The sequence below is a fragment of the Archocentrus centrarchus genome, chromosome 1 (genome assembly GCF_007364275.1).
Source record: "Archocentrus centrarchus isolate MPI-CPG fArcCen1 chromosome 1, fArcCen1, whole genome shotgun sequence".
NCBI classification, from domain to species: domain Eukaryota; kingdom Metazoa; phylum Chordata; class Actinopteri; order Cichliformes; family Cichlidae; genus Archocentrus; species Archocentrus centrarchus.
Window position 1 is genome coordinate 36,064,354 of NC_044346.1, and position 25,740 is coordinate 36,090,093.

General features: G+C 42.0%; 2 protein-coding genes across 2 annotated transcripts; both read left to right on the plus strand.

Annotated features, from left to right (window-relative positions):
• The first annotated feature begins 369 nt into the window (after window positions 1-369).
• Window positions 370-2,597, plus strand: LOC115787750 (perforin-1-like). The gene is made up of 3 exons (XM_030740498.1): window positions 370-396; window positions 535-1,070; window positions 1,264-2,597. Exons 2-3 carry the CDS (start codon window positions 535-537, stop codon window positions 2,462-2,464), a joined length of 1,737 nt encoding a protein of 578 aa, XP_030596358.1. The 5' UTR covers window positions 370-396; the 3' UTR covers window positions 2,465-2,597.
• A 17,815-nt stretch (window positions 2,598-20,412) lies between these two features.
• Window positions 20,413-22,566, plus strand: LOC115787679 (perforin-1-like). Its single transcript, XM_030740452.1, has 3 exons — window positions 20,413-20,456; window positions 20,585-21,120; window positions 21,313-22,566. Exons 2-3 carry the CDS (start codon window positions 20,585-20,587, stop codon window positions 22,490-22,492), a joined length of 1,716 nt encoding a protein of 571 aa, XP_030596312.1. The 5' UTR covers window positions 20,413-20,456; the 3' UTR covers window positions 22,493-22,566.
• The last annotated feature ends 3,174 nt before the right edge of the window (window positions 22,567-25,740 follow it).

The window sequence follows — 25,740 nt, forward strand, 5'->3', positions numbered from 1 at the left end:
GACCGCCTTCAGGGCTAGTGGGGAATTTTATTTTATTTCAAGGACAATTTTGATATGATAATATTCCAAAATATATGTATACGTTGTGAAAACTCTTTTATTTGGCCTTTAGGTCAACAATGCAGTGGTTGTATTCATTTAATGTTCTTTAAAAATTCAGCTTCATAATTCTGGTTCTTTGCAGAAGTTTAACTAGTTGTCATCAACGCCCTGTTTTAGCATGTGCAGGGTGGGGAGTGTGTGAAAATGTGTGAACAAAACTGATTCAATGTAAACACTTTCAGAAATTTGCTAAAACCTAATTTAAATACGCTTTCAAGACTCCACCGACTGGACGCTGGTATCTTAGGGCGTACATTTTGAGGCATTAAACAGAACCTGCTGTTTACGCTCAGGGTAAGATGCCCAACACCTTCATTTTGCTATACTCATAGATTTGACTATTTTCATGACTTTGAATTTTCCAGTAATATAACAGATTTTATGGCCTCTCATTATTTCTCCTTCTGTTGTTCTTTATTTCCCTTCATACAGATGGCAAGGCTGTGGCACCTCCTGCTCCTCTGCTGGGCATGGAGTCCTCTGTGCCTCCCATCCAGGGTAAGCTTCATTGGTACACCGCAGGAGTGTGAAAAGGCTCACTTTGTCCCTGGTTACAATCTGGGTGGAGAAGGCTTCGACATTGTGACGATGGAGAGAAAAGGTGCCTATGTCATCGACACTGAGACGTGGAAGCTTCGGGACGGCACCTGCAGGATGTACAGAAACAGCTACATGAATCAGGAAAAGCAGAAGGTCCCTGTTGCAATGCTGGACTGGAGAACCCTCCCCAAGTGCAGTTTATCAGTCTCCAGTACACTCTATGATTCTGCTGAAACACTTGCTAATGATTCCACATCATCTGTGTCCAATGACTGGAAGGTTGGCCTTGAAATTCCTGTTTCTGGTGGCGTTGGGCTTGGGATTGGTTTTGGTGGTTCCCACTCCAAAGCTTCTAGCTTTGGCATGCAAAAGTCAAAACAAGATCATTACAGCTTCTTTCGCCATTCTATCAACTGTAAATTCTACGGGTGAGTATTTGGACAGAATTCATCGTCTCTCTAAAGCTAACAATTATATATCCTAATGTTCATTTTCATTTCAGATGTGATAATTATTTACTGACAGAGAAAAACTTCAACAGTATTTTACCATCTCAGTGAAATATTATTACTTTACTTTATTATTGTATACCTTTAAAAAAAAAATTTCTATGCTTTACAGTTACAGACTGGCAGCCAATCCTCCACTGAGTCACAACTTTGAATCAGTTGTGAACTCCCTTCCTTCTTATTCAAGTACGACAGAGCATTCATACCGCCATTTGGTTGAGACATATGGTACTCATTTCATCACACAAGTGTATCTCGGAGGGGAAATGAAGGCCATCACTTCCATCAAGACCTGCGAAGCATCCATGAACGGCCTGTCAGCAACAGATGTCAAGGACTGCCTCTCAGTGGAGGCCTCAGTTAGCTTTGCGAGTACTGCCACCATTAAGGCCATGAACAATCACTGTAACGAAATGAGAAAAAAGTTGAACTCTGGGCAAAGTTTCAGCAGTGCATTTAGTGAGCGATACACAGAGATCACTGGTGGACACATTAATGGAGCTGATATCCTCTTTCAAGAGCAATCAAACCCCTCTCTCTATAATGACTGGATCAGCTCTCTGAAATACACACCTGATGTGATTCAATACAACATAAAGCCAATGCACATGATTCTGCCAAGCAGTCATCGTGCCAGAGCTGGACTGAAGCGAGAGGTGGAGAAGTACATCAAGAAAAATGCACTGATGAAACAATGCTCAGAGTCCTGTAAGATTGGGCACAGATCCAGCAGGAGAGATCCTTGTGCTTGTGTCTGCAATGGTAATCAAAACGTCAATTCAAACTGCTGTCCTGCTGGGAGAGGTCTTGCAACATTAAAGGTGTTCAATATTTATGCAAAGAATCTGTATGGTGACACAACTACACAAACAGATGGATCAGTACTAGTTAAATATGGTGACCAGATAAAGCACACTGACATTATAGCAAATGATGATAATCCCAGATGGTCAGAGGTATTTGAGTTTGGACCCATCACACTTAACATGAAAGACAAACTGGAGGTTGATGTTTATGATGAGGATAGTTACTGGAACAGTGATCATCTGGGTGGGTGTTTGGTTAAACTGCGTAGAGGGTGGCAGAATTACAGCTGCATGCTAAATCATGGTACTGTCTTCTTTTCCTGGAAAGTGGAGTGTGCACCAAGTCTTGGTGGTGACTCCTGTGAGGAGTACGTCCCCTCTCCCATGAGTTCCTCTTTGGCCAAAGTCTTTCACACCAGAAATGGTATCCTTATTGGAGAAACTGGTGAGAAAGATGGCAAATCATTCAGGCCGGGAATCGGAGTAAGACACAGGAAGACTTTGTGATGCATGCATTTTCAGCAGTGGCTTCCTTTTACGGTGATGCTTTTAATTCTTTTGCTTAACTGTATTTATCCTGTGCAACCATTCCTGCCTCATGTATTACTCACAAATATATTGATTCTGGATTCATGCATTCTAAGCCAAACAAATCTGCCAATAAAGCATTTATAAAAACAACATCAATGCTGGTGTGTTTGCTTCATTTGGTTTAAGGTTTGAAATGTGCTACACAGCGGTGAACATGGCCCAACTTTTCTGAAATATGTTAATGTGTTTTCTCAGTGTAAAATGTTTGTATTATACAGTCATCATTATTTTCACTAAAACAAGAGACTGCATGTTTGCATGCTATAAAAATGTGTCTCTTGGTTTGTGTTTCTATTAAAATTTATATGATCCACCTGAATGAGTGTGTTGATAGACGGGAAACTGAAAGACTGAAAGTTAGCTATGATCAAGTTTGACTCACAGGCCCCAAATGCAGACAAAGATGTCACAATAATGCACAGCAGCTTGCAGAATCATGCCTTTCACTGTGATGACTGCAGCATATAAATTAAATTTACATTATCAATATTATACCAGAAGCTTATGCTTGCATTGAATTTAGGTGCATCAGAACCATGCCTGATGATTTTGTGACTCAGTTGAATGACTGAGTGGGCTGCATTCTTTCCTCCATATATTTAATATGTTAAAGAAGTGTGGAAAAACGTCATATGTTCTCCTGCACCCACAGACCTTCACCTTCATCTTCAGTGAGTGCCAGCATTATGTTAAAATTTTGCTGAGCTTTAGGATTCAAAAAAGTCTTGATATGGTGAGTGATGGTTGACTGTGACATTTACAAAACAACTGATGTTTCACTTACATGTAGTTTATAGTTTATTTCTACAACTTGGTCAGTGTAAACACTTTGACCATCATTTCCACTTAAAGGCTGATGCATGTGTTATTTTCCTTTGTGAGGTTGCAGTCGCTCATGTTTGGCCTCACTGTAGGTAGGTGTGAAAATGACCACAATACAAAGCACCACTATTTCTGTTTCTGTTTCTCATGTGGGCAGCTGTTGGTGCTTAAATGTGTTCAATTCTCACTACCTGTCTGCCACTTCTTTAAGCTCACTGTAAAATGAAAGAAAATTGAGATAGTTCTCTCAGTGATTATCTGTTTACATAGTGCTTGAAGTGTCATTTGGGACATTTGTATTAAGATGATGTAGTGTTGTAGTCAAGACCACCTAACCCGAGACCGAGACAAGACCAAGACCAGAGTGTATCGAGACCGAGACAAGGCCAAGACTTTTAGGGTCCAAGACCAGTCGAGACCAAGACCGAGAGAAGACCAAGACCAGTGCCTGATGCTACATGACCCAATAAAATGTGAAACATGATCAAAATCACTTTTCAAATTGATCTGAAAGATCCACATTCCCATAAAATCATCCTGATATTAAACACTCACAGCTCAAATAAATATAACCATCTTTATTTAATACTCCTGGGTGACTTCCATCATTTATCACAGAATGTAAAACAATTATTCACAGTTCATCACAATAGTCTTAACTTTTCTCTGCCTTTCATAAACAATGCATAAAGTTGTGTTGATTTTAAACCAACAATCTTTGTAAAAATGGGTGCTTTTTTAAAACCACATAGCTAAATGCGTAAAACTGAAAAAATGGCAAACACTCATCAACAGTAAGAACTAAAGCCTTTAATCTTATACAGATTAAAGCTGCAGGATGTAAGTTTTATAAAAAATCTGTTTTTTACATATTTGTTAAAACTGTCACGTCACGACAGTATGAGACCGATAATCTGCGAAGAAAATGGAGCTCCTCCACCTCCTCCCTGAACCGCTCCCAGTCAAAAACAACCAATCAGAGCCAGGAGGAGGGTCTTAGCACTGTCAATCACTCCTGGTGTATGCTACTCAATGTAGTTGTGTGCGATACTTCAAGATTTGGTATCGATCCTATGCCAAGTAAAGACAGGGCCATTATCACCGATACTGATACCAATACTTTTTAATAATTATGAAAAATTTCCATGAAGTTTAACTGGTTTGAGATTTTTTTCCTTTGGATCATTAATTAGTTAAAACCCAGGATAGAACTGGGCAAAGTTTATATGTAGAAAGTAGAAAATACTTTATCAAAATAAAAGTTATTGTTCTGAAACAATAGAACAAAACAGTTTTCCCCATACAATGACGTCTGGAATTTTTTTTTCTTCATAAATTAAGTGTACAAAATCATCACTCAAGAACAAATGCAAACTTTTTTCCAGGTAGATTGTTCAGAAAGTATTATAAAAAAATTTAATAAAAAATGTTCCTTCGTTCACTAATATTCTACAAATTTAAATTTAAATTTGCTTTAAATGTTTAATAGCAAAATCCTTTTTATTTTCCCAATTAAAATATGTTATGCGTCACATGACAGTATAACAAAACACTGTGGGGAGGGGAGGAGCAAAGTGCTCTGTGCTGTGACAGGAGCGACACTTAGACAGTCAGCCTGCATCTTTGATGAAACCGCAGCACTGCATACAGGAGAGAAACTGAAGCCAAAGTATCGATCTCATTACACTGATATTGATCAATACCAATACCATCGTTGGCATCCATATTATCGATATTAGGATCGATCTGCCCACCACTAGCTCAATGTACTAATGGCGGAGAAACAACTTACTTACTTCTCTGCCGTTACCATTGGTGGTGGCCATGGTAACTTCAGGGTTCTAGCAAGAAATATTTCTCACCCCAGCGTTAACACTAATGCTAATTAGTAAGCTAATGCTAACAGCTAAATGCCGCTCCCACTTGTTAATTGAGTAATGGGGCCTAAGATGTAACTGGAAAGCAGCAATCAGTTTTTTTGGACGTGTAGTTACATTTCTCGAGGTGCATGTCAGGTTTGGTTCAGAGAGGATTTTCAGTTATACACAAAGGATCAATGCAGAACTCTAAATCAGGCCTTATTAGATCGATAGAATGATCATTTTTGCATATAATCCAGAAAAGTTACATTTATATATCAAGCATTTAATGTGTCCCAGAGTGCCGTTTCCTTCCACTAATGTGTTTGCAGAAATCACATAAAAAAAAACATACACAACAAAAACATAATCCAGATTCCTCAGCTGCTAAAAGCATTTCCTACATTTGAATATCAGCCACCATGTTGTGAGCATAAACGTTTTTAATGCAACAACAGGAAGTGACATCATCCTGCTGGTAACTGTAGTTATTTTATACTTGAAGGCCTCTCATAGCTCTGCTGGTGCTGAAAACTAATGTTTGACTATGGCTTTCTGAATACAAGTAGGGCTGCAACCATCAATTATTTTAGTAATCAAGTATTCAATTGATTACTCTGTCAATTAATCAAGTAATTGGATAAGAAATAATTTTTCATTTTAACAATTCATCAGCATATTTTAACTTCTGTACTGCAGATGTTTCTCTGTGTGAAACAAACAGGGTGGATGGAGCAGCTACAAAGTTCTCTGTTCTTCATGTTGCTGATCAGGTGGTTGATAAAAACATTTTGACGGAGCCCCTCTGTACTGATGGTGGTGGAGGGGGCACCGAACGATTGCTAGTGCTAATGGCAGCCCCCCTTTCCCCAGTACACTGTGGTTATAGGTCTATTCTGGTGGCTACAGCTGACATACAGAAAAAATAACAGCTGACATCCTCTGCACAACATGCGCGCACATTCAAACATGCGCACTCACATCACAGAGAAGTGGGGGCGTGGAAATACATCTCAGCGATCCACTCGTGTTAAAGGGTCGTTTTTGTTTTTTTGTTTTTGTTTTTTTTCCAAATGACGGAAATCCGTGACAGCGATGGAGAACTAATGTGGAGGAAATGCTCCGCTTACACGGAGACACCTGAGCTGCAGAGTTGAAATGAAACATCAAAGCAACAAATTTGTGTCGAGGATTTTTAATAATCGAATTGCGTTACTCCAAGAATCGTTGCAGCCCTAAAATTTGCATTAAATTTTCACTTTGTGTATCAAATACATGAAGGTTGGTATTTACCTTTCATGTTGGGTTTTTTTGTTGAATCGAAAGCCTGAAATTTTCCTTTGATCTTCATTTTTCCTCTTACTTCTCTTCGTGTTCATGCGGTTGTTATTTCGATTTATGCAGCACGTGAACATAGTGAGACCAAACGTGCACATTGTGAATGAAACTGTCCGTGCTCTGTGGTAGATTGCAAACTGCGGTGCAATGATACAGGCCTAAGCAACAATAATAGCAGCGACCTAGCCGGGCGGAGTGTGGGAGGTGCGCTCCTTTGAGAGGCAGAGGAGCGCACTCTTTGTTGGATTTGAATCAGTACGATTTGCATCCAATAAAAGCAAAGATGTTACCAAATAAATTGGACAGTAATCTGGCAATTTAGTTATATTTCCAGAGCTGTGGTCTTGACTGGTCTTGAAATAAAATCCGGAGTCCATGACAAGACCAAGACCAACAAAAAGCGGTCTTGAGACCAAGACCGATCTCGAGTACTACAACACTAGGATGATGTGTGTTTATTTGTTGAGCTTCTTTGTCCCCTTAAGGAAGAAAAGGCTAATTTTGTGCAGAGCGTCTTGAAAATATGTATCTATACTTGAACAGTGCGGGAGTGCCAGCAGCAAGCTGTAACTCTTTCATTGTGAAAATGTATAATCATTAAAGTATACATGTGAATTTGTTTGCCTTCTTGTATGCATGGAGGGCATGCATGCACACGTCTGCAATCTCCAAAGGCTTCATTTCGATAGATCAATGTGTGCATGTTTGTATGGAAACATGTTTTCACGGAGCAGATGCAACTATGTTTCCCATGTGTATTGTGTATTTACACAAACACAAAGAGTCCTCTGAGTATCCCAACCAATCACTTTGCCTCTGTGTGACGGCACACCTCCTGTCTGTGTTATAAATAGAGAGTAGATGCATCAACTCCCTCGGGTTAAACAGCTCAAGTTCAAAAACCTTCAACTGACTGTTTTGACAGAAGGGAAAAGACGCACTCCGCAAAGACAGACCGCGGCTGATAAACAGTGTTAGCCGGCTATTACAGAGTCACAGTCGTACTGTATTAACTGCATAATGTTGATTAAAATAGATGTTTATACTTCTGACTTCAATACAGCCAACAGGATCCCAACCAATCAGGTGTTTCACATTGAAATATTAATAACATTATTTATTCCTGAACACAGAAGTGTTAAAGGTTTCTAACTTATGCAGCAGATCCCGGGGCTCTGCTCTGGAAAATGATTTAAACATGTCCACATGGATCTGGTGCCTCTTAGTGGTGAAGACCTGAACTGCAACTTCTTGGAGCACTGAAGCAGAAACAGAGTTTGTACAGTTTGTGTGGGGCCCTGTGGCACAGGACGAGCCGCAAAAGAGGCTGAACAACATGTATGTAATCAACAGTGATGCAAGCAAAGCAAACTATCAAATCTTTGGAAGGAAGTTTAAATCTTCATTTCACTGTGCAAGGCCAGCTCTTCATCATATGAAGGAAAAGCACATACTGTAGCCTCTACCTGTATTAGTAACTTTTATGTCTACACTGACAAAGTATTTAAATACGAAGACACTCCTGCAAGTACAAAATTCAACATTTATTACTAAAGTACTAATTATCCAGAAACATTTTAGAATAAAATATATTTTATGAATAAAGAAATATCTTATAATAATTGCTTGATTTAAATCATTAGAGGAACTGGAATGATATATGTTAACAAGGTTTCCTGATTTACTCATTTCCGGACTCATTGAACGCATCACCATCCCATAATAGTTGTTTTCTCGCAGCCCATCCCATAATAGTTTCCTCCTCACGTCGGAACAGGACTTCGCTTCGGAGCTCACCGTTCGCTCTCCTTTAGTTGGACCAGTACCTTCAAATAGTTGCTAAAATAGTTACTCTTTCACCTCAGTGGAGGACTATCTTGCCGGGACACTCATAGGTTTTGTATCCTCAATGTTTATGCGTCCATGAGACTGTAAGTTTGCCTCTTTGATTGTTTGGCTAGTTACGAAAAAAGCGTCCAGTTCGCTGTTGAAATGCTCTTCTCTATAATTGTTCGCACTGTTTAATTCTGAGTGTTGTTGTTGTAATATTCCTCATTATTATGATAACTATCGTTGTGAAATCTTTATTAGTCTTAGTTGCGTCAGAGTTAGCTTTTTTGTATTGCGGTTGCCGAAAATACCGGTGATGCATTTAGAGACCATCGGAATTCTGGAAATTCCCATAATTTCATTAGTCAATGGTGCGTTCAAGGACGCTTGGAATTTTCTGTATTTGGCGAGAATTCACTGGATCAATGTTCCTTTCTAGTATGCTATTTAGTTAAAGCCATGTCATTCAATAACTCTTTACACCATTCTGGGTTATTTTATTGTAGATACTTGAATATTTATCTGTGCTGTTAGATTATATTGTTATATATCTATTTGATCACTTGTTGTCATTTATTCTCTTTTTTTGTAGAAACCATAAACTTCACTATAAACATAACATCATTATAAGCATAACCCTCATCCCAAGGGAATAAAGAGTGGCATGAGTGTAACTGACGTCTTCTCTCATCTGTTCTGGCCGGACAACCTGGGGAGATTGAGGATCTAAATCAGTTGCCTTATACAATCCTTTAGAGGTCACAAGTGTGGATTATTTCCCATCACCTCTTTTACATGGTCCTCCGAGCCGGATCCCCAGTTTCCTCTGTTCAAAATGGCCCGTCCTCGTCGTGATATTCGTCAGCCTCGTTACCTTGATGACTTCATGGTTACTCGCCCAAGATGTCAGCTCCCTTCAAATACACTCTATGACCACTCCACCGAGGGAGCCACCGATCAACTTCCAGCTCCACTTCTCACCCCAGAGAGATCAGCGAATCAGAATGTCAGTTCAGAAGACGTCTTATCAGCTCTTCGGGAAATAAGGGAGGGCAATAATCAACTCAGACAAGAAATGCAGAATCTTCTGAGCAACCTTTCACTGAGAACACCTCTTCAGCCTCCCTGTCCAACTGAACGGCATCCTGTGGAATTTGATGGCACTGTTGCTTCACCCTTGCCACATTATCCTTCTCAACGTACATCCACTCCAGGCCCCTTCTTCAGTCAAAGGGTATCTGAGTCAGAGTACTTGCCATGGCCTGAAGTTGTTCCTATTCCACCTTATAATGAGCCATTACCTCCGCCGCCACCTCCAGTGTCATATCCTTGTCCTGAGGAATCAAGGTTTATCAATACCCCACAGTATGTAGAGCCATACACGCTACCATCAGAAGTGCCTTCGCCTGCAATAGAGACTGTATACAGAGGGCCAAAGCCTCATATTCCCTACTTCACTGAGGATGACCCCCGACAGTTTGCTCGCCTCAAAATAGCATTGGACAATATATTGCCTAAAGACGCGACAGAGCGATTCAAGTATCAAATACTTGTCACTTGATCACCTCAAACTGGAGGATGCCCTCCTCATAGCAGACTCTTACAGCCATAGCCCCACTCCCTTCTCAAAGACTATGGCTTCTCTCACTGAGATGTATGGGCAGCCTCACAAATTAGCTCTGCAGCGCATAAATGAGGTCCAAGCTGAACCACCAGCCCGGAGTGGTGATAGCCGTGGGTTTCGCCTCTTCACACTCAAAATCAGAGCTCTCGTGGGGATGCTAGAGCAGCTGGGAATCGATGGGAAGACTGAGTTAGAATGTGGGTCACACACAGCACGCCTGTTGTCAAAGTTGCCACATGACCTCAGAGCCCAGTTCAAACGGTTCATTGACCCTATCCGAACTCCCATTCCAACATTGGTGCACTTTTCAAAGTGGCTTGAATATGAAGTCAGGGTCCAGGACGATGACTCACAACCACCTCACTCCCGTCCAGCTAGGGATGAGTGGCAGAGACTCAAGCCTAAGCAACTGAAATCAGGCGCCCGTCCTACTGCAGTACTGCTTGGTTCAGACCCAGCTCCCAAGCCATCTGCATCATTGACCTCATTCAGACCTGAGACTAAAATGGAGAAACCCAAGAAATACTGTCCTTACTGTGATAGTGTCCAACACTATTTTAATCAGTGTACTGAGTTCAAGAAGTTCAACACAGACCAAAGGGCCGCTTGGATCAAAACTGAGAGGCGTTGCTGGAGATGTGGGAGAAAGCATCGAGCAGCACAGTGCTATCTCAAGGCTAAGTGCCAACAATGCAATCAGACTCACCTGGAAATATTGCATGAGGTCAATTCTGCCACCACCATCAGATCAGAGGAACCAACCCCAGAGATGGTACAACCAGTTACCTATTATCTAGATCCTGCTCTAAGAAGTAGCTGTGTTTTGCTGAAGATGGTTAAAATCATTCTCTACAATGGCAAACAGAGACTTGAGACCTATGCCATCCTTGATGATGGTTCCGAGCGCACAATCATTCTCCACAAGGCTGCTCAAGAACTCCAGCTTAATGGACCAAGTGAAAACCTTGCGCTCAGAACTATCCGCCAGGACATTAAGACAGTGTCAGGAAAGTCAGTGTCCTTTTCCATAGCATCTACAACTCATCCTCAGAAACGGTTTCGTATCAACGGAGCATTCACAGCAGCAGAACTCGGACTATCTAAACACTCTCACCCAGTTGAAGCCCTACAAAAGACTTATCGTCACCTCAGGGGTCTCCCCCTCCATTCCTTCAGCCAGGTTCAGCCATTGCTTCTCATTGGTTCGGACTATCCTCACCTCCTCACTCCAGTCGAGCCTGTGCATTTGGGACCACCAGGAGGACCAGCAGCTCTCAGAACCCGTCTCGGCTGGACCCTTCAAGGTCCTGCTAAAGTCCTGCTGCATCAGTCCTCTACTCCTCAGTGTCTCCTCATCAACACTTCTTCTCCTTCTGCTGATCTCCTCAGTCATGTGTCAAAACTATGGCAGATGGATATTCTCCCATATCGTAATGAGAAACTCATCACAAGGTCAAAACAGGATAATGCAGCCATCAAACTGCTGGAGGAGAAAACAATCAGAGTTGATGTTGACAACGTTCAAAGGTATGCCACTCCCCTGCTGTGGAAAGAAGGACTACCCCCTATCAATGATCCAAAGGAAGCAGTCATGAGTCACCTGCGTGGTACTGAGAGTCGCCTGACCAAGGACTCCAGCAAAGCAGCTTCCTAAAACAAGGAGATCAAAAAGCTACTTGATGCAGGCTACATCAGAAAGCTTACTTTACCTCAAGAGCAAAGCTGCAACTCATGGTATATACCACATCACATGGTCCATCACAACGACAAAGACCGTGTTGTCTTCAATTGTGCGTTCACATTTCAAGGTACCAGTTTGAATGAACATCTCCTTCCTGGACCAACCTTGGGAGCTACTCTTTTAGGCGTCCTACTTCGTTTTAGAGAGTATCCCATTGCAGTTAGCAGCGACATAAAAGGCATGTTCCATCAAGTCTGCCTTTTGTCTGAGGACCAGCCCTTTCTCCGTTTCCTCTGGAGAGATATGGATCGCAGCAGACCTCCTGATATATATCAGTGGCAGGTTCTCCCCTTCGGCACCACCTGCAGCCCCTGCTGTGTGACGTTTGCACTCCAGAAGCACATCATTGAACACAGTAACACTGAAGAGGTAACTCGCCACTCAATTCAAAACTGCTTCTATGTAGACAACCTTCTCCAGAGCTTTCCCTCCATATCTGAAGCCAAACAGCTTGTCACTAAGCTGCAAGATCTCCTCCAGTCTTGTGGCTTTGAACTGCGACAGTGGGCCACCAACGTTCCAGATCTCATCAGTCACATGCCGCCTGAACAGGTATCTGAAAACAGAGAACTCTGGCTGTCCATGGATGGAACAGACCCACCAGAACGGACTCTGGGACTGCATTGGCACTGCAGATCCGATACCATCACCTATCAGCTCCGTCACACCGAACAGCCTCAGCCCACAATGCACACTATCTATCGGATCTTAGCTAGACAGTATGACCCCTTAGGACTGCTTATTCCTTACACTACACGCGCTAAGATCTTGGTGCAGTGCCTCTGGGGGAAAAAGCGGGACTAGGACGACCCTCATCTTCCAGAGGACCTCCTTCAACTTTGGACCACTTGGGAGAGTGAACTCTATATTCTCCCGAATATCGCCCTCCCCCGCTGCTATGTCCAGCCCGACACAGACCTCTCAACCTCAACTCAAAGCATCCACATTTTTTCAGATGCATCAGAGAAGGCATACGGATCTGTGGCCTACCTCCGGACTGTTGGCAGCAATGGGGAGATCCAGGTAGCCTTTCTAGCTGCCAGGTCTCGTGTTGCTCCAGTTCGACAGCAGTCCATTCCAAGATTGGAGCTCTGTGCTGCCCACATTGGAGCTCAGCTTGGCTCTGTATTGAAACGAGAGCTCACTTTACCCGTCTCATCCATCACATACTGGACTGACTCCACTACTGTACTGAAGTGGTTGCAGTCTCCATCCTGCCGATACAAGGTGTTCGTTGGTGCCAGAGTTGCTGACATCCAAGAGTTAACTGAAAACAGTTCTTGGCGCTATGTCTACTCCAGTGACAACCCAGCTGATGACATTACGCGTGGACTAACCCTCTCTCAGATCATCGGTGAAAATCGCTGGAGTAATGGACCTGGTTTCCTAAAACAACCAGAGTCATCATGGCCTCTCTGTCCAGACATTTCTTCACTTGAGGACCTAACTGAACTCCGAAAAGTCCAGTTCTGTGGCCAGACCACTACTTCCTCTCATCCACCATTGCCTGATCCCAGACAATTCAGCACCTTTAAAGAGCTACTAGAGGCGTCCGCTTGAGCATGTCACGGGGCGGCCATTAACCCCATTCCTACAGCTGAAAACTTCAGACAAGCAGAACTGTCTCTACTCAGACAAGCTCAAAGGGACTGTTTTCCAGAAGAATTCTCCCTCCTCTCCACCCAGAATCCAGTCTCTGCCAATAGCAGGCTGCTGACTTTAGCCCCAGAATATGACTCAGAAACTCAGTTGATCTGGGTGGGAGGCAGATTACGAAGATGTGAATCACTTAGTAAAGACACTTTACACCCCATTGTTCTTGATCCTCATCATCCCATAACAAAGCTCATCATAGCAGACTATGACAGCAAACTTGCCCACCCAGGAGCAGAGAGAGTTTTTGCCGAACTGCGAAGAAAGTTCTGGATCCTGCGTGGCAGAGAGGCTGTCCGCAAGCATCAGCACCACTGTCCTGAATGCTGCAAATGGCGCAGTAAACCAGTCATTCCAAAGATGGCTGATCTCCCACCTACCAGTTTAAGATTACATAAGCCAGCATTCTATTCAACAGGAATGGATTGTTTTGGACCTTATGTAATCAAGAGTGGGAGACGCAATGAGAAACGATGGGGCATAATATTTAAGTGCCTGACAACGCATGCAGTGTACCTTGATCTGCTAGCCAGTATGGACACTGACTCATTTCTCATGAGCCTACGCCGTTTCATCGCCAGGCGGGGAAAACCTCACGAGTTGCTATCTGACCAAGGGACAAACTTTAAAGGAGGCAGCTCAGAACTCAAGGAGACCTTCGACTTACTTGTCCCTGATCTACAGTCACAACTTGCCAGTCAGCAAATTCATTTTCACTTCAACCCGCCAAATGCACCCCATTTCGGGGGCTCTTGGGAGCATGAAATCAGAGCCATCAAATCGGCTCTGCACACAATCCTAGGGTCTCAAATTGTAATGGAAGAGGTCCTGAGAACCATCCTGACTGAAGTGGAGAGTATCATCAACTCCAAACCACTTGGCTACACTTCCACAGATGTGGCAGACCCAGATCCAATCACTCCCAATATGCTGCTCATGGGACGACTGGATTCCTCCACACCTCAGGTCATCTACCCTCAGACAGACCTTCTTAGTCGCCGCAGATGGAGACACTGTCAAGCCTTAGCGGATCAGTTCTGGATCCATTTCATCCGGGATTACTTACCTTCTCTTCAGAGCCATTCAAAGTGGCAGCAAGACTGTCAGGACCTCGCTATAGGAGACATTGTTCTCATCGTGGATCAGCAGCTTCCACGTGCCCTGTGGCTGATCGGCACAGTCACAGCTGTTTTTACTGGAGTGGATGGCAGAGTACGGACTGTCCAGGTTCAGGTCAAGGACAGGAACTACACAAGACCAGTTGCTAAACTCATCAGACTTCCTTCGCTACCACAGGATACACCTACCTGACTGACTTTAATCAACTTTGATCCTCAAAGTTGGGGGCGGCTGTTAACAAGGTTTCCTGATTTACTCATTTCCGGACTCATTGAACGCATCACCATCCCATAATAGTTGTTTTCTCGCAGCCCATCCCATAATAGTTTCCTCCTCACGTCGGAACAGGACTTCGCTTCGGAGCTCACCGTTCGCTCTCCTTTAGTTGGACCAGTACCTTCAAATAGTTGCTAAAATAGTTACTCTTTCACCTCAGCGGAGGACTATCTTGCCGGGACACTCATGGGTTTTGTATCCTCAATGTTTATGCGTCCATGAGACTGTAAGTTTGCCTCTTTGATTGTTTGGCTAGTTACGAAAAAAGCATCCAGTTCGCTGTTGAAATGCTCTTCTCTATAATTGTTCGCACTGTTTAATTCTGAGTGTTGTTGTTGTAATATTCCTCATTATTATGATAACTATCGTTGTGAAATCTTTATTAGTCTTAGTTGCGTCAGAGTTAGCTTTTTTGTATTGCGGTTGCCGAAAATACCGGTGATGCATTTAGAGATCATCGGAATTCTGGAAATTCCCATAATTTCATCTTAGTCAATGGTGCGTTCAAGGACGCTTGGAATTTTCTGTATTTGGCGAGAATTCACTGGATCAATGTTCCTTTCTAGTATGCTATTTAGTTAAAGCCATGTCATTCAATAACTCTTTACACCATTCTGGGTTATTTTATTGTAGATACTTGAATATTTATCTGTGCTGTTAGATTATATTGTTATATATCTATTTGATCACTTGTTGTCATTTATTCTCTTTTTTTGTAGAAACCATAAACTTCACTATAAACATAAACATCATTATAAGCATAACCCTCATCCCAAGGGAATAAAGAGTGGCATGAGTGTAACTGACGTCTTCTCTCATCTGTTCTGGCCGGACAACCTGGGGAGATTGAGGATCTAAATCAGTTGCCTTATACAATCCTTTAGAGGTCACAAGTGTGGATTATTTCCCATCACCTCTTTTACAATATATCTGGTCAACGTATTGTATGCACTAATATGGACCATAGGTGATAAACAAATTGTGTTTTCAGGTATGCTTATGTGCTTGTTGTTGTCAGACATTGTGTAGTGTTTACTATGGTAGAACATGCAAAGATGACATAAATGATACTAACCAATATTTTTCTCTGTTCACTGAAAATCATCTCATTACATAAATGTCAAAATAAAAACCAGGCCGGCTGTCTTGCTTCCTGCTAAGCTGAAAGTGATTCTAGTGGAGAAAAACTGAGGAAAGATCAGCTGACCAGCTGTGACAGTGAGAATCTCTGAATATTAAAACTATTACAGACAAAGAAACAAACAACAAAAATTGAGCATCAATAAAAGTCCTTTTGGATGAAAGGGGAAACATCTTCAAGACTCTGGATCAACAGACAAAATAAAATAAAATAAAACACAGATTAAAGCCTCACAGACAGATTTATTGTCCAGCTAAATAATGACCTCAAACATTAAAAAAAAAAAAATGGCTTCATACTTTCACTTCACTCATTAACAATCTGAACATAATCGCTGAGAAGAATGAAAGAAATAAAGATTCAAATCTCCTTCATTAAAAAGATATCTTCTGCAAAGGATACACGTACTGAATATTTAAAGGCGCTGAATACTCATACAGTCATTTTTCTTTAAATGTTCAAATTAGGGCAGCACGATGCTGCAACAGTGGGGAAAGCCATGCATCAGTTGTTGATTTTAAATTGGCTGCAGGTATGAAAGTGTGTGGTTGGACTGGTGACCTCTGCAGGGAGGAGGAGAGGATTTTGTTAAGCTCTCAGACATGTCAGGACATCTAAAGCTTATTTGCTGTCACTAGCTTTTTAGAAACACCCTGTAAGCAGAGATACAGACGCCTTATATCAATAGGAAGATTTTCCTCTAATAACACGTTTATAGAGAACAGCCTCACATTACCATCTAACTCATAAACAGAGCTGCGCCCTGTGATCACAAACAGGCTGTTTGTGTACGCGTAAAGCCGAGGCGAGTGTCACTGGTGTAAACTCAGCCTGTTATGACCTTTCCACCCTCACATTTTTTAGGTTCTTTTTTATAAATAGTTTATTTTTGAGAAAAACAGAAGTGAGACACACACTTTAAATGATCCTACATCTTCAAGCGCCTGTTGCATGCACTGCTGCAGATGAAACGGACTTAAAGCAGTACAAATAAAATGCAGTCGGTTATTTCGAGATGTCTCGGCATAATGTGATTTCTTCTGGATTTTTGTTTTCCTTTTAGGACGTTGTGGACTGCATTGAGATCGTTGTCCATCAGGGCATATTTTGCACAAATGTCCTCTCTCTATCTAAGACTCTGCAGGCAGCTTGGTCAGGCCTTTAGGTGTAAACAGTGGTGGATTTGGCTGCGTGTTTAAGGTGCAAAAATGCACAAAATGACAAAGCCAACAACATAATAAGGTTTACCTGGTTTGTGATAACATGCTTGTCAGGCCTCAGTCACACCAATCAGAAAAGAAGGCAGTTCACCTTCAAAGTACAAGTTGCACTTTTTGTATGGTTTGTGGTAAAGCTCAACTTTTACTTTGAAGACTGTTATTGATGTCTGTTTGGTGCTTATGGGTGTGTGCATGTCTTGTGTGATTTGTTTTTTATGTGGTATGTTATTGCAGGCAGCACGGTGGCGTGGTGGTTAGCACCGCTGCCTCACAGCTAGAATCCACCTCGGCCCGGGCCTTCCTGTGGGGTGTTTGCATGTTTTCCCCATGTTTGCGAGGGTTTTCTCCGGGTACTCCAGCTTCCTCCCACAGTCCAAAGACATGCAGTTACTGGGGTTAGAGTAACCGGTGATTCTAAATTGCCCATAGGTGTGAATGGTTGTATGTCTCTTTTCGTTAGCCCTGCGACAGGCTGGTGACCTGTACAGGGTGCACCCTGCCTGTTGCCCTGTGACAGCTGTGATAGGCTAAAACCCAACCCCTATTTTGTTGTTGCCATCTTTTGCATGTAGCCTGCCAACAAACTGCAGATTCTTTAAGCTAGCTCAATTTCACCGGCCAACAACCAGCAACCACTTGCAAATATATATTTTACAAATACAAACAGAAAATACACAAATAAACTAACCATTACAGCCTTTTGTAATTAACTGCATACACTAATTATTTGGTGACATAATCCATTTTGTTAAATGCAGCAGTATTCACACAGCAGTTTTCTGCTTTTACTGAGTGCTCACAGCTCTTTTACACTTCATGGCACATTTACACAAACGTTCATGGACCGTTTCTTCCATCTGCTTTTTATCACACACAGCATGGATGCACTTTGGTCACTTTAGACATGCAGGCTTTTGATTCAGTGGGACCAACTATCCTCGCTCTGATTAACAGTGCGCTTGCATCTGGTTGTGTTCCAGCTGCCTTTAAACATGCAGTTGTACAGCCTCTAATCAAGAAGAAGAACCTTGACCCTGATGTTCTTTCAAATTACAGACCAATTTCTAAATTACCATTTTTATCCAAGGTTCTTGAAAAAGTTGTTTTTAAGCAACTTCAAGCATTTTTAAGTGAACATGGAATGTGGGAAAAGTTTCAGTCAGGTTTTAGAATGCGTCACAGCACAGAGACGGCTCTTTTAAGAGTTTTTAACGATCTGCTTTTAACTGTGGACTCTGGTAGTCCTGCAGTTTTAGTACTTCTAGATCTGTCAGCTGCCTTTGACACTGTGGACCACGAGATCCTTCTATCCCGCCTAGAACATGAAATTGGCATTAAAGGCACGGTTCTGACTTGGTTCAGATCTTATCTTACTGATAGAAGTTTCTCTGTCCATCTAGGAGACTGTTTTTCTACCACAGCAAAGCTTTCTTGTGGAGTGCCTCAGGGGTCCATTCTGGGCCCAATTCTTTTCTCATTGTATATGTTGCCTCTAGGGTCGATTTTTAGGAAACATAATATTTGTTTCCACTGTTTTGCTGACGACATCCAGGTGTATATGCCCATCAAACTGAACAGCAGAGATCCATGGGAACCCCTGCTGAACTGTCTAAGTGACATCAAGTCCTGGATGAGAAACAATTTCCTAAGTCTTAATGAAAGCAAAACCGAGGTCATATGCTTTGGTAAATTTGACCCCTCAAGCTACTCCTCTGGCACTCCGAATCATTTGGCTCCTCACTGTAGTGATGCTGTGAAAAATCTGGGTGTCATTTTAGATAGTAGTTTTAAAATGGAGAAGCAAGTAAGTGCTGTTACCAAAATCAGTTTTTACCAACTCAGAGTCATTGCCAAGGTAAAACCTTATCTCCCACAGCAGGACCTGGAAAAAGTTATTCATGCTTTTATTACTTCCCGCCTGGACTACTGTAATTCTCTGTACTTTGGCATAGATCAATCATCTGTGCGCCGCCTGCAGGTAGTCCAGAATGCGGCAGCTCGTCTTTTAACCGGTTTAAAAAAGCATGAACACATTACCCCAGTCCTGTCATCCCTTCACTGGCTCCCTGTCCGTTTTAGAATCGATTTTAAGATTTTATTGCTTACTTTTAAAGCCTTAAACGGACTGGCACCTTTGTATCTGTCTGAGCTGCTTCACTGTCACACCCCTGTAAGAGCTCTGAGGTCATCGAACCAGCTGCTCTTACAGAGGCCTAAAACTAGACTAAAACAGAAAGGTGATCGAGCTTTTGCAGCAGCAGCACCAAAGCTATGGAACGATCTACCTCTCCATATCCGCACAGCTCAGACGATACACACATTTAAATCTCTATTAAAAACATATTTCTTTTCCTTGGCATTTGGCTGCAGTGCTACCTCCTTTTAGATGATTGTTTTATGGTATTTTTATGGTACTTGTTTTAAACGTTTTAATTTTTAATTTTCTTATGTTATTTATTGTTCTTAATGTTTTTATTTATTTATTTTTATTTTATTATTTTATTTATTTATTTATATATTTTTATTTTTATTTAGTATAGTCCTTGGGGTTACAGATCTTGTACAGCACTTTGGTCAACGTCATTGTTTTAAATGTGCTTTATAAATAAACTTGACTTGACTTGACTTGACTAAAGAATCCGGGGTCGACTACACGCTCTACATCTGGAGCCACAGCTGCACCAAGCTCTGAACTAAAGTGGTGGGCAGACTGAACAGCCTCACGTCGCCGTCCACAGACCCCTGCTGAAGTTTGACTAAAAGTTTCTCCATTTCAAGGTTATTTTTCCTATTTTTTTAATTAATGAGCAGCAGATTCAGTGTAACAAATGCACCCTTGTAGAGTAAATTTTACATTTTCAGAATGATAATTGCAGAAAATTCTTCTTTGGGGAGAAGAACGTATTTTAAAGATGTCTTCTGTGAAACTGACTTAAAACAGTGTGAAGTGAGCAAAATGTGTGAATGCGGTTGATTAAATTAGACTGACAGGGGGCGCCTGGGTGGCTTAGTGGTGAAGCCGGCGACCACATACACACGCCGCATTGCGGTGTGGGCGGCGCGGGTTCGCGCAGGTCCGCCAATTTGCCCACATGTCTTCCCCTGTATCTTTCCCCCATTTCCTGTCACTCTCCACTGTAGACAAATGCTGCTGTGGCCAAAAATGCAAAAAAAATAAAAAATTTGACTGACAGTATTGACTCCGCCTCCTGGATATTAATGTTACAGTATACAGTTAGAGTCAGACTTTGAAAGCGTGATCAGAGCTCGCTGTTCACAGTCGAGGTAAGGTGTGACAGGTTTGTATAGGGTCATTAAAAACTGTTAGTTTAGGCTGAGAGTGTACATTTAAGGATTGCTTTGTTTAACTGTTTATATTTGTCCTCCTGTCACTTTTTATTTTCTCCACACAGATGACAAAGCTGTGGCACTTCCTGCTCCTGCTCTGGGCATGGAGCCCTCTGTGCCTTCCTTCCAGCGTCAGCTTCCCTGGTACAGCGGACGAGTGTGAAAAGGCTCCCTTCATCCCTGGCTACAATCTGGGTGGAGAAGGTTTCGACATTGTCAAAATGGAGAGGAAAGGAGCCTCCATCATTGATGCTGAAACATGGAAGACTGGCAATGGTTCCTGTCAGCTGCAGAGAAACCCCTTCATGAAGGAAGAAAAGCAGAAGATTCCTATCGCGGTGGTGGACTGGAGAATCATCCCCAAGTGTGACTTAAAGGTCGACAGTGTAGTCTATGACTCTGTTGAAAAGTTTGCCAATGATTCCACATCAGTCGTCTTCAATGACTGGAAAAGTGACCTTAATCTCTCTGCAAACCCAAGAGTCCCTTTTCGGACAATTTATGGAGGTTCCCGGTCAAAAGAATGCACCTTTGCCGCACAAAAGTCAAAGAAAGACCGCTACACCTTCTTCCGTCACTCTCTCTCTTGTAACTTCTACCGGTGAGTGTGTGGACAGATGTTTGCCCTCGCCTTATTTACTCTGAGTGTGTTTTTCAGTTAACTGAGGAATGCTTCACATCACTGCAGTTAAATAGGAGTGAATTAGTAAATAAATACAGTGTTATATTTGACTTTAATTGACATTTGAATGAAGAAGTTGTAACATCTGTTTGTGATCTGTGTCCTTTACAGGTACCGAATGGCAACAAAACCTCCGCTGACTCATGAATTTGAATCAGCCGTGAACTCCCTTCCTACTTATTCACAAAAAACAGAGACATCATATCGCGCTTTGATCGATACCTACGGGACACATTACATAACACAAGTGCTCCTGGGAGGGAAACTGAAGGCCGTCACTGCTATTAGGACCTGCGAAGCAACCATGAACGGCCTGTCGGCGACCGTAATCAATGACTGTTTGTTAGTCGAGGCTTCGAGGCGCTTTGCTCATTCTGATAGCATTAACTCAATGGCGCAGCACTGTAACACGATAAAGAAGAAGCTCTCTTTGCCGAGTTTTAGTGGTAGATTTAATGAGCGCTTCACTGAGGTCACCGGTGGAAACATTGATGGAGCCGATGTGCTCTTTCAAGCGCAGTCAGATGCTTCTGTGTATAAAAAATGGCTCAGCTCCCTGAAAACCACACCTGATGTGGTCCAGTACAGCTTGAAGGCCCTGCACACCATACTGCCAGCTAATCATAGCACCAGGGCCGGACTGAAGATGGAGGTGGAGAAGTACATCAAGAGAAATGCACTGCAGAAAAAGTGCTCAGAAACTTGTGAGATTGGTCACAGAACCAACAAAAGAGATCCCTGTGCTTGTGTCTGCAACGTCAACCACAACGTGAAGGCAAACTGCTGCCCTGCTGGGAAAGGTCTCGCAACATTAAAGGTGTTCAAGCTTTACGCAAAGGGTCTGTATGGCGACTGTTGCACTCAGACAGATGGTTCAGTGGAGGTTAAATATGATGGCCAGGTAAAGCGCACCGCCATCATCCGGAACAATGACAATCCCAGATGGTCAGAGGTGTTTGAGTTTGGACCCATCAGTCTTAATGACAAGAAGAAAATCATGTTTACGGTTTATGATGAAGACTCATATTGGAACAGCGATCTGCTCGGCCAGTGTCTGTCTGACCTGCACAGCAGAAACGTGACAGACAGCTGTATGTTCAAGCACGGCACCTTCTTCTTTTCATACTCTGTGGAGTGTGCGCCAAATCTTGGTGGTAAACTTTGTCAAGATTACGTACCCACACCTCCCAGTACCTTTTTGACTGAGGTCCCCCCTGACAGGTCTGAGATGCTTGTTGTGGAGCCGGGGAGGATGTATGCTGAAAGATGGAAAAACGATATGGAAATCTGATTTCACCATAAAAATATTTCATTAACCTTTGATGTCATATGCTTTGCTTTTTAATGTTTGCTTTGTCTTCTAAGTGAACGTTTTTTCACACATTTGCAAATAATTCAACAGCTTTATGAGAAACACTGTTGATTTAGTTTTTGTGCTTTTCTTTGTACTATGAATGCTACAAAATCTGCAAATAAAGCACCAGCAAAGACAGCACTGACCTTGTGTGATTGTTCTTATTCATTGCTATTTTTTAACACTAGTAGGTCTTGTATCAACCACCGAAGGTCAGCATTGTCTGACACTGTGCTGATCACTGAATATGTAGCCAGTATTTACCACAGACTGCAGGCATGCTGAAGTTACTGGTCCGTGTACAGTGTGTTGGTACAGTCGTTGTAATTGGTAACCGTTTTTCAAGCCCTCAGTGAGAAGTTATTTGAGAGGGTGGAGTAATAAGTTAACAGCAAGCAAGCCTGGTGAAACACAGAGGTGCTGATCAGGGGTGTGGCTGAAGGGGTGGGGGACATGTCATCCTCAAATGTTTTTAATATGATATAATATAAAAATATGCATTACTATAAACCTTCAGCACTAGTGCTAATGCAAGTTTTGTAAGACTGTAATTATGGAATGGCCTCATTTGTTACCAATATGTATTTATGACACTGGATACCTGGTTAATTAATCACACACCTTCATCTCTAGAGTTTATATCATCTGTAGAAACTAACACAATTATTTCAGTAATGCAGTTATTACTGTGGATTAAACTGGACTGCAGTATCTCTGAGACATGGTTTGAATGCTGTCCCACTGTAACTCTGATTAGAGACCAGAGTTAGAGTCACTGCCACACATTCAGCACACAGGCTGGTTGGCCTGTGGAAATGTGGCTCTGAAATAGGTAAAAAAGTATATTTAAGCATCTCAATTAGCTTCCATATTAATCCACATATATGTATGTACATAGGTAACAATAGGAATATAATCTAAACTAAATGTAATCCAAAACCTGTGGCTAACACCTACAGATAACACACTCTAACCTAAATGCACACCAATACCGAGGCCTCAGCATCAATCATTTGGCAGTCAACACTTCCCTCTGCTGGACCGAACAGTTAAAACAGGTCACTGTGACACGGTTACAGCTTCTGTCACATGCCTCTTTTCTACAGTCACTATTTGCTTTGTTAAGCAAGATATCCTGTGAAGGATAAAAAAGCATGTTTGTCATCATGACTCATCACGGTTTGACTAACTCAGGACAGAAGAATAAAACACAAAAAAGCGAACCTTACTGGTCCTATGAATCAGTGACGGCCATCATTAGCCCAACTCTGTTGAGCAATAATAGATGTTTAAAATAACTTAGCCTCCATGATTAGGTTACAGGTTTATTTTTCTTACTTAGGACTCACTGCATGTTAGTTAATAAATAAAAACATCTTTACAAGACAGCCTGTGTTAAAATATTCAGAACAGTTCTGGCAGGCTTCAATGCTTTCTGCTCATTTACACGACGACAACAAAAGAGTCTAAATCTACATTTACTGTAGTGTTAGTACTCCATGTGTGTGTGTGTGTGTGTGTGTGTGTGTGTGTGTGTGTGTGTGTGTGTGTGTGTGTGTGTTGAACTGCAGTTTTTCACACTTGCATGCTGGCTTCATTTTTCAGTCCCGTGGATGCTCGTTAACTACCTAATGAACTGCCCTTCAATCATAACACGCAGGCTTCAAAAAGAATCAAGAAAATAGAAACACGTGGTAAAAATAAAATTAAATACTAACTTTGTGGTGTATTAGCTTTTAAACATAAATCATCTTTTAGTGTTTAATGTTAATATGTAATATCAAAGATTCTTTTAAGTCTCTGAAAATCTTTTTTTTTTAGCTTTCTTCTCCTTTAAGAGCGTCTTCTCCCATCTTTGAATACAGTGAGATAAATTTTTTTAAAATGTGTGTTAATTATAAACAGATTACATTGGCAGACATGACTCCTACTTTCATACATAAATATCACAGATGCCGGCAGCTTTAGCATGTAACCATTAAGCAGTTAAGACAGGCAGTGACCTCTGTGCTGCTGACTTTGAGCAGGACGAGGCTTCAAGGACTACACTTGTGTGTATTCAAGGGGCCATCAAAGCTTTTGCACCATATAGAATAGCAGCATGCATCAAGCGTGCACACTCTGTGTTGTCCTTGGTGCTGACAGTCATAACTTTAGAATTCAAAACATGAGGCTATGTGGTGCCACTGAAGTACTGTCCTCCAGGGACCGAGAAGCTTTTGAAGAATTCAAATCGTCTTTCTGTTTCAACCAGAGGGACCAACGTCTAAATGAAGCTCCAGGGAGATTGTTTTATCCCCAAGAAAGTCCCTGCGCAGGCACGGCACCTGCACAGGTAGGGTTTGGAGCGCTGAATGTCTCCAGGCACCTTCCCACTGGAGGATTTCGGGGCAGGTGTGAGGTGGCACCGACAGGAACGGGCCCCAAATGGACCCCCTTAGCCTCGGTGTTTAGACCGTGGAGTCAGCTGAACTGGGAGGGTTTGTTACCTTAGCAAACTGCAGATTTTACATACATTTTACACCTCAAAGGTGGTGCTTGTTCAGTGTTTCAGGAACTGCTGGCGGAAATATGGCTGTAGGCACCTTTTTCACATGAATAAAAAAAAGCACTGATTTGATGAGTTGACACGATAATGATGTCTCTAAACAGATTCTGCTTATGAATGTAACAGATATGGGTGATATGGCATTAAATATCTACAAAATCACTGTTTGCTTTCCCCTGAACTCCTCTTACAAGAGCAGGAGTTGATCAACCAAAACTGTCACTCAAGTGCATCTTAGAACCCTGAAGGTACTACTAATAAATGCAGGTATAACGCTTTAATGAAGCATTTTATCATTTTCATTTCGTGACAAAAACATTTCACGCACTAACACCACCTAACAATGGATTCAAATGGCAGACAGATTAAAATCGTGATGATGAGTTCGCTGTTTATCTTTATGACAATCGGCTGATTTATAACAAAAATCATGCACACAGCAAAGAAAACGAGTCCAGTCCAGGTCAATACTTTGACACTGAGTTCATTACACAGTACAGTACTGTGATGCATAATAAAGGAAAGTACATCAAAGTATTAAAATCCATGCGTTTATCCCCACTTTCATCGAACGTGCTATCAAACACTGACCCCTGCACCAGCACCCGATATTCAGACTCACTCCCACTTCCAAAAC

What these genes read in the sequence shown, in the direction of transcription:
- LOC115787750 (XM_030740498.1), top strand. Translation starts at nt 535, where the DNA reads ATGGCAAGGCTGTGGCACCTCCTGCTCCTCTGCTGGGCATGGAGTCCT. An exon ending in ATCAACTGTAAATTCTACGG is followed by an intron (nt 1,071 to 1,263) that starts GTGAGTATTTGG and finishes TATGCTTTACAG; the next exon opens with TTACAGACTGGCAGCCAATC.
- LOC115787679 (XM_030740452.1), top strand. Translation starts at nt 20,585, where the DNA reads ATGACAAAGCTGTGGCACTTCCTGCTCCTGCTCTGGGCATGGAGCCCT. An exon ending in CTCTCTTGTAACTTCTACCG is followed by an intron (nt 21,121 to 21,312) that starts GTGAGTGTGTGG and finishes TGTCCTTTACAG; the next exon opens with GTACCGAATGGCAACAAAAC.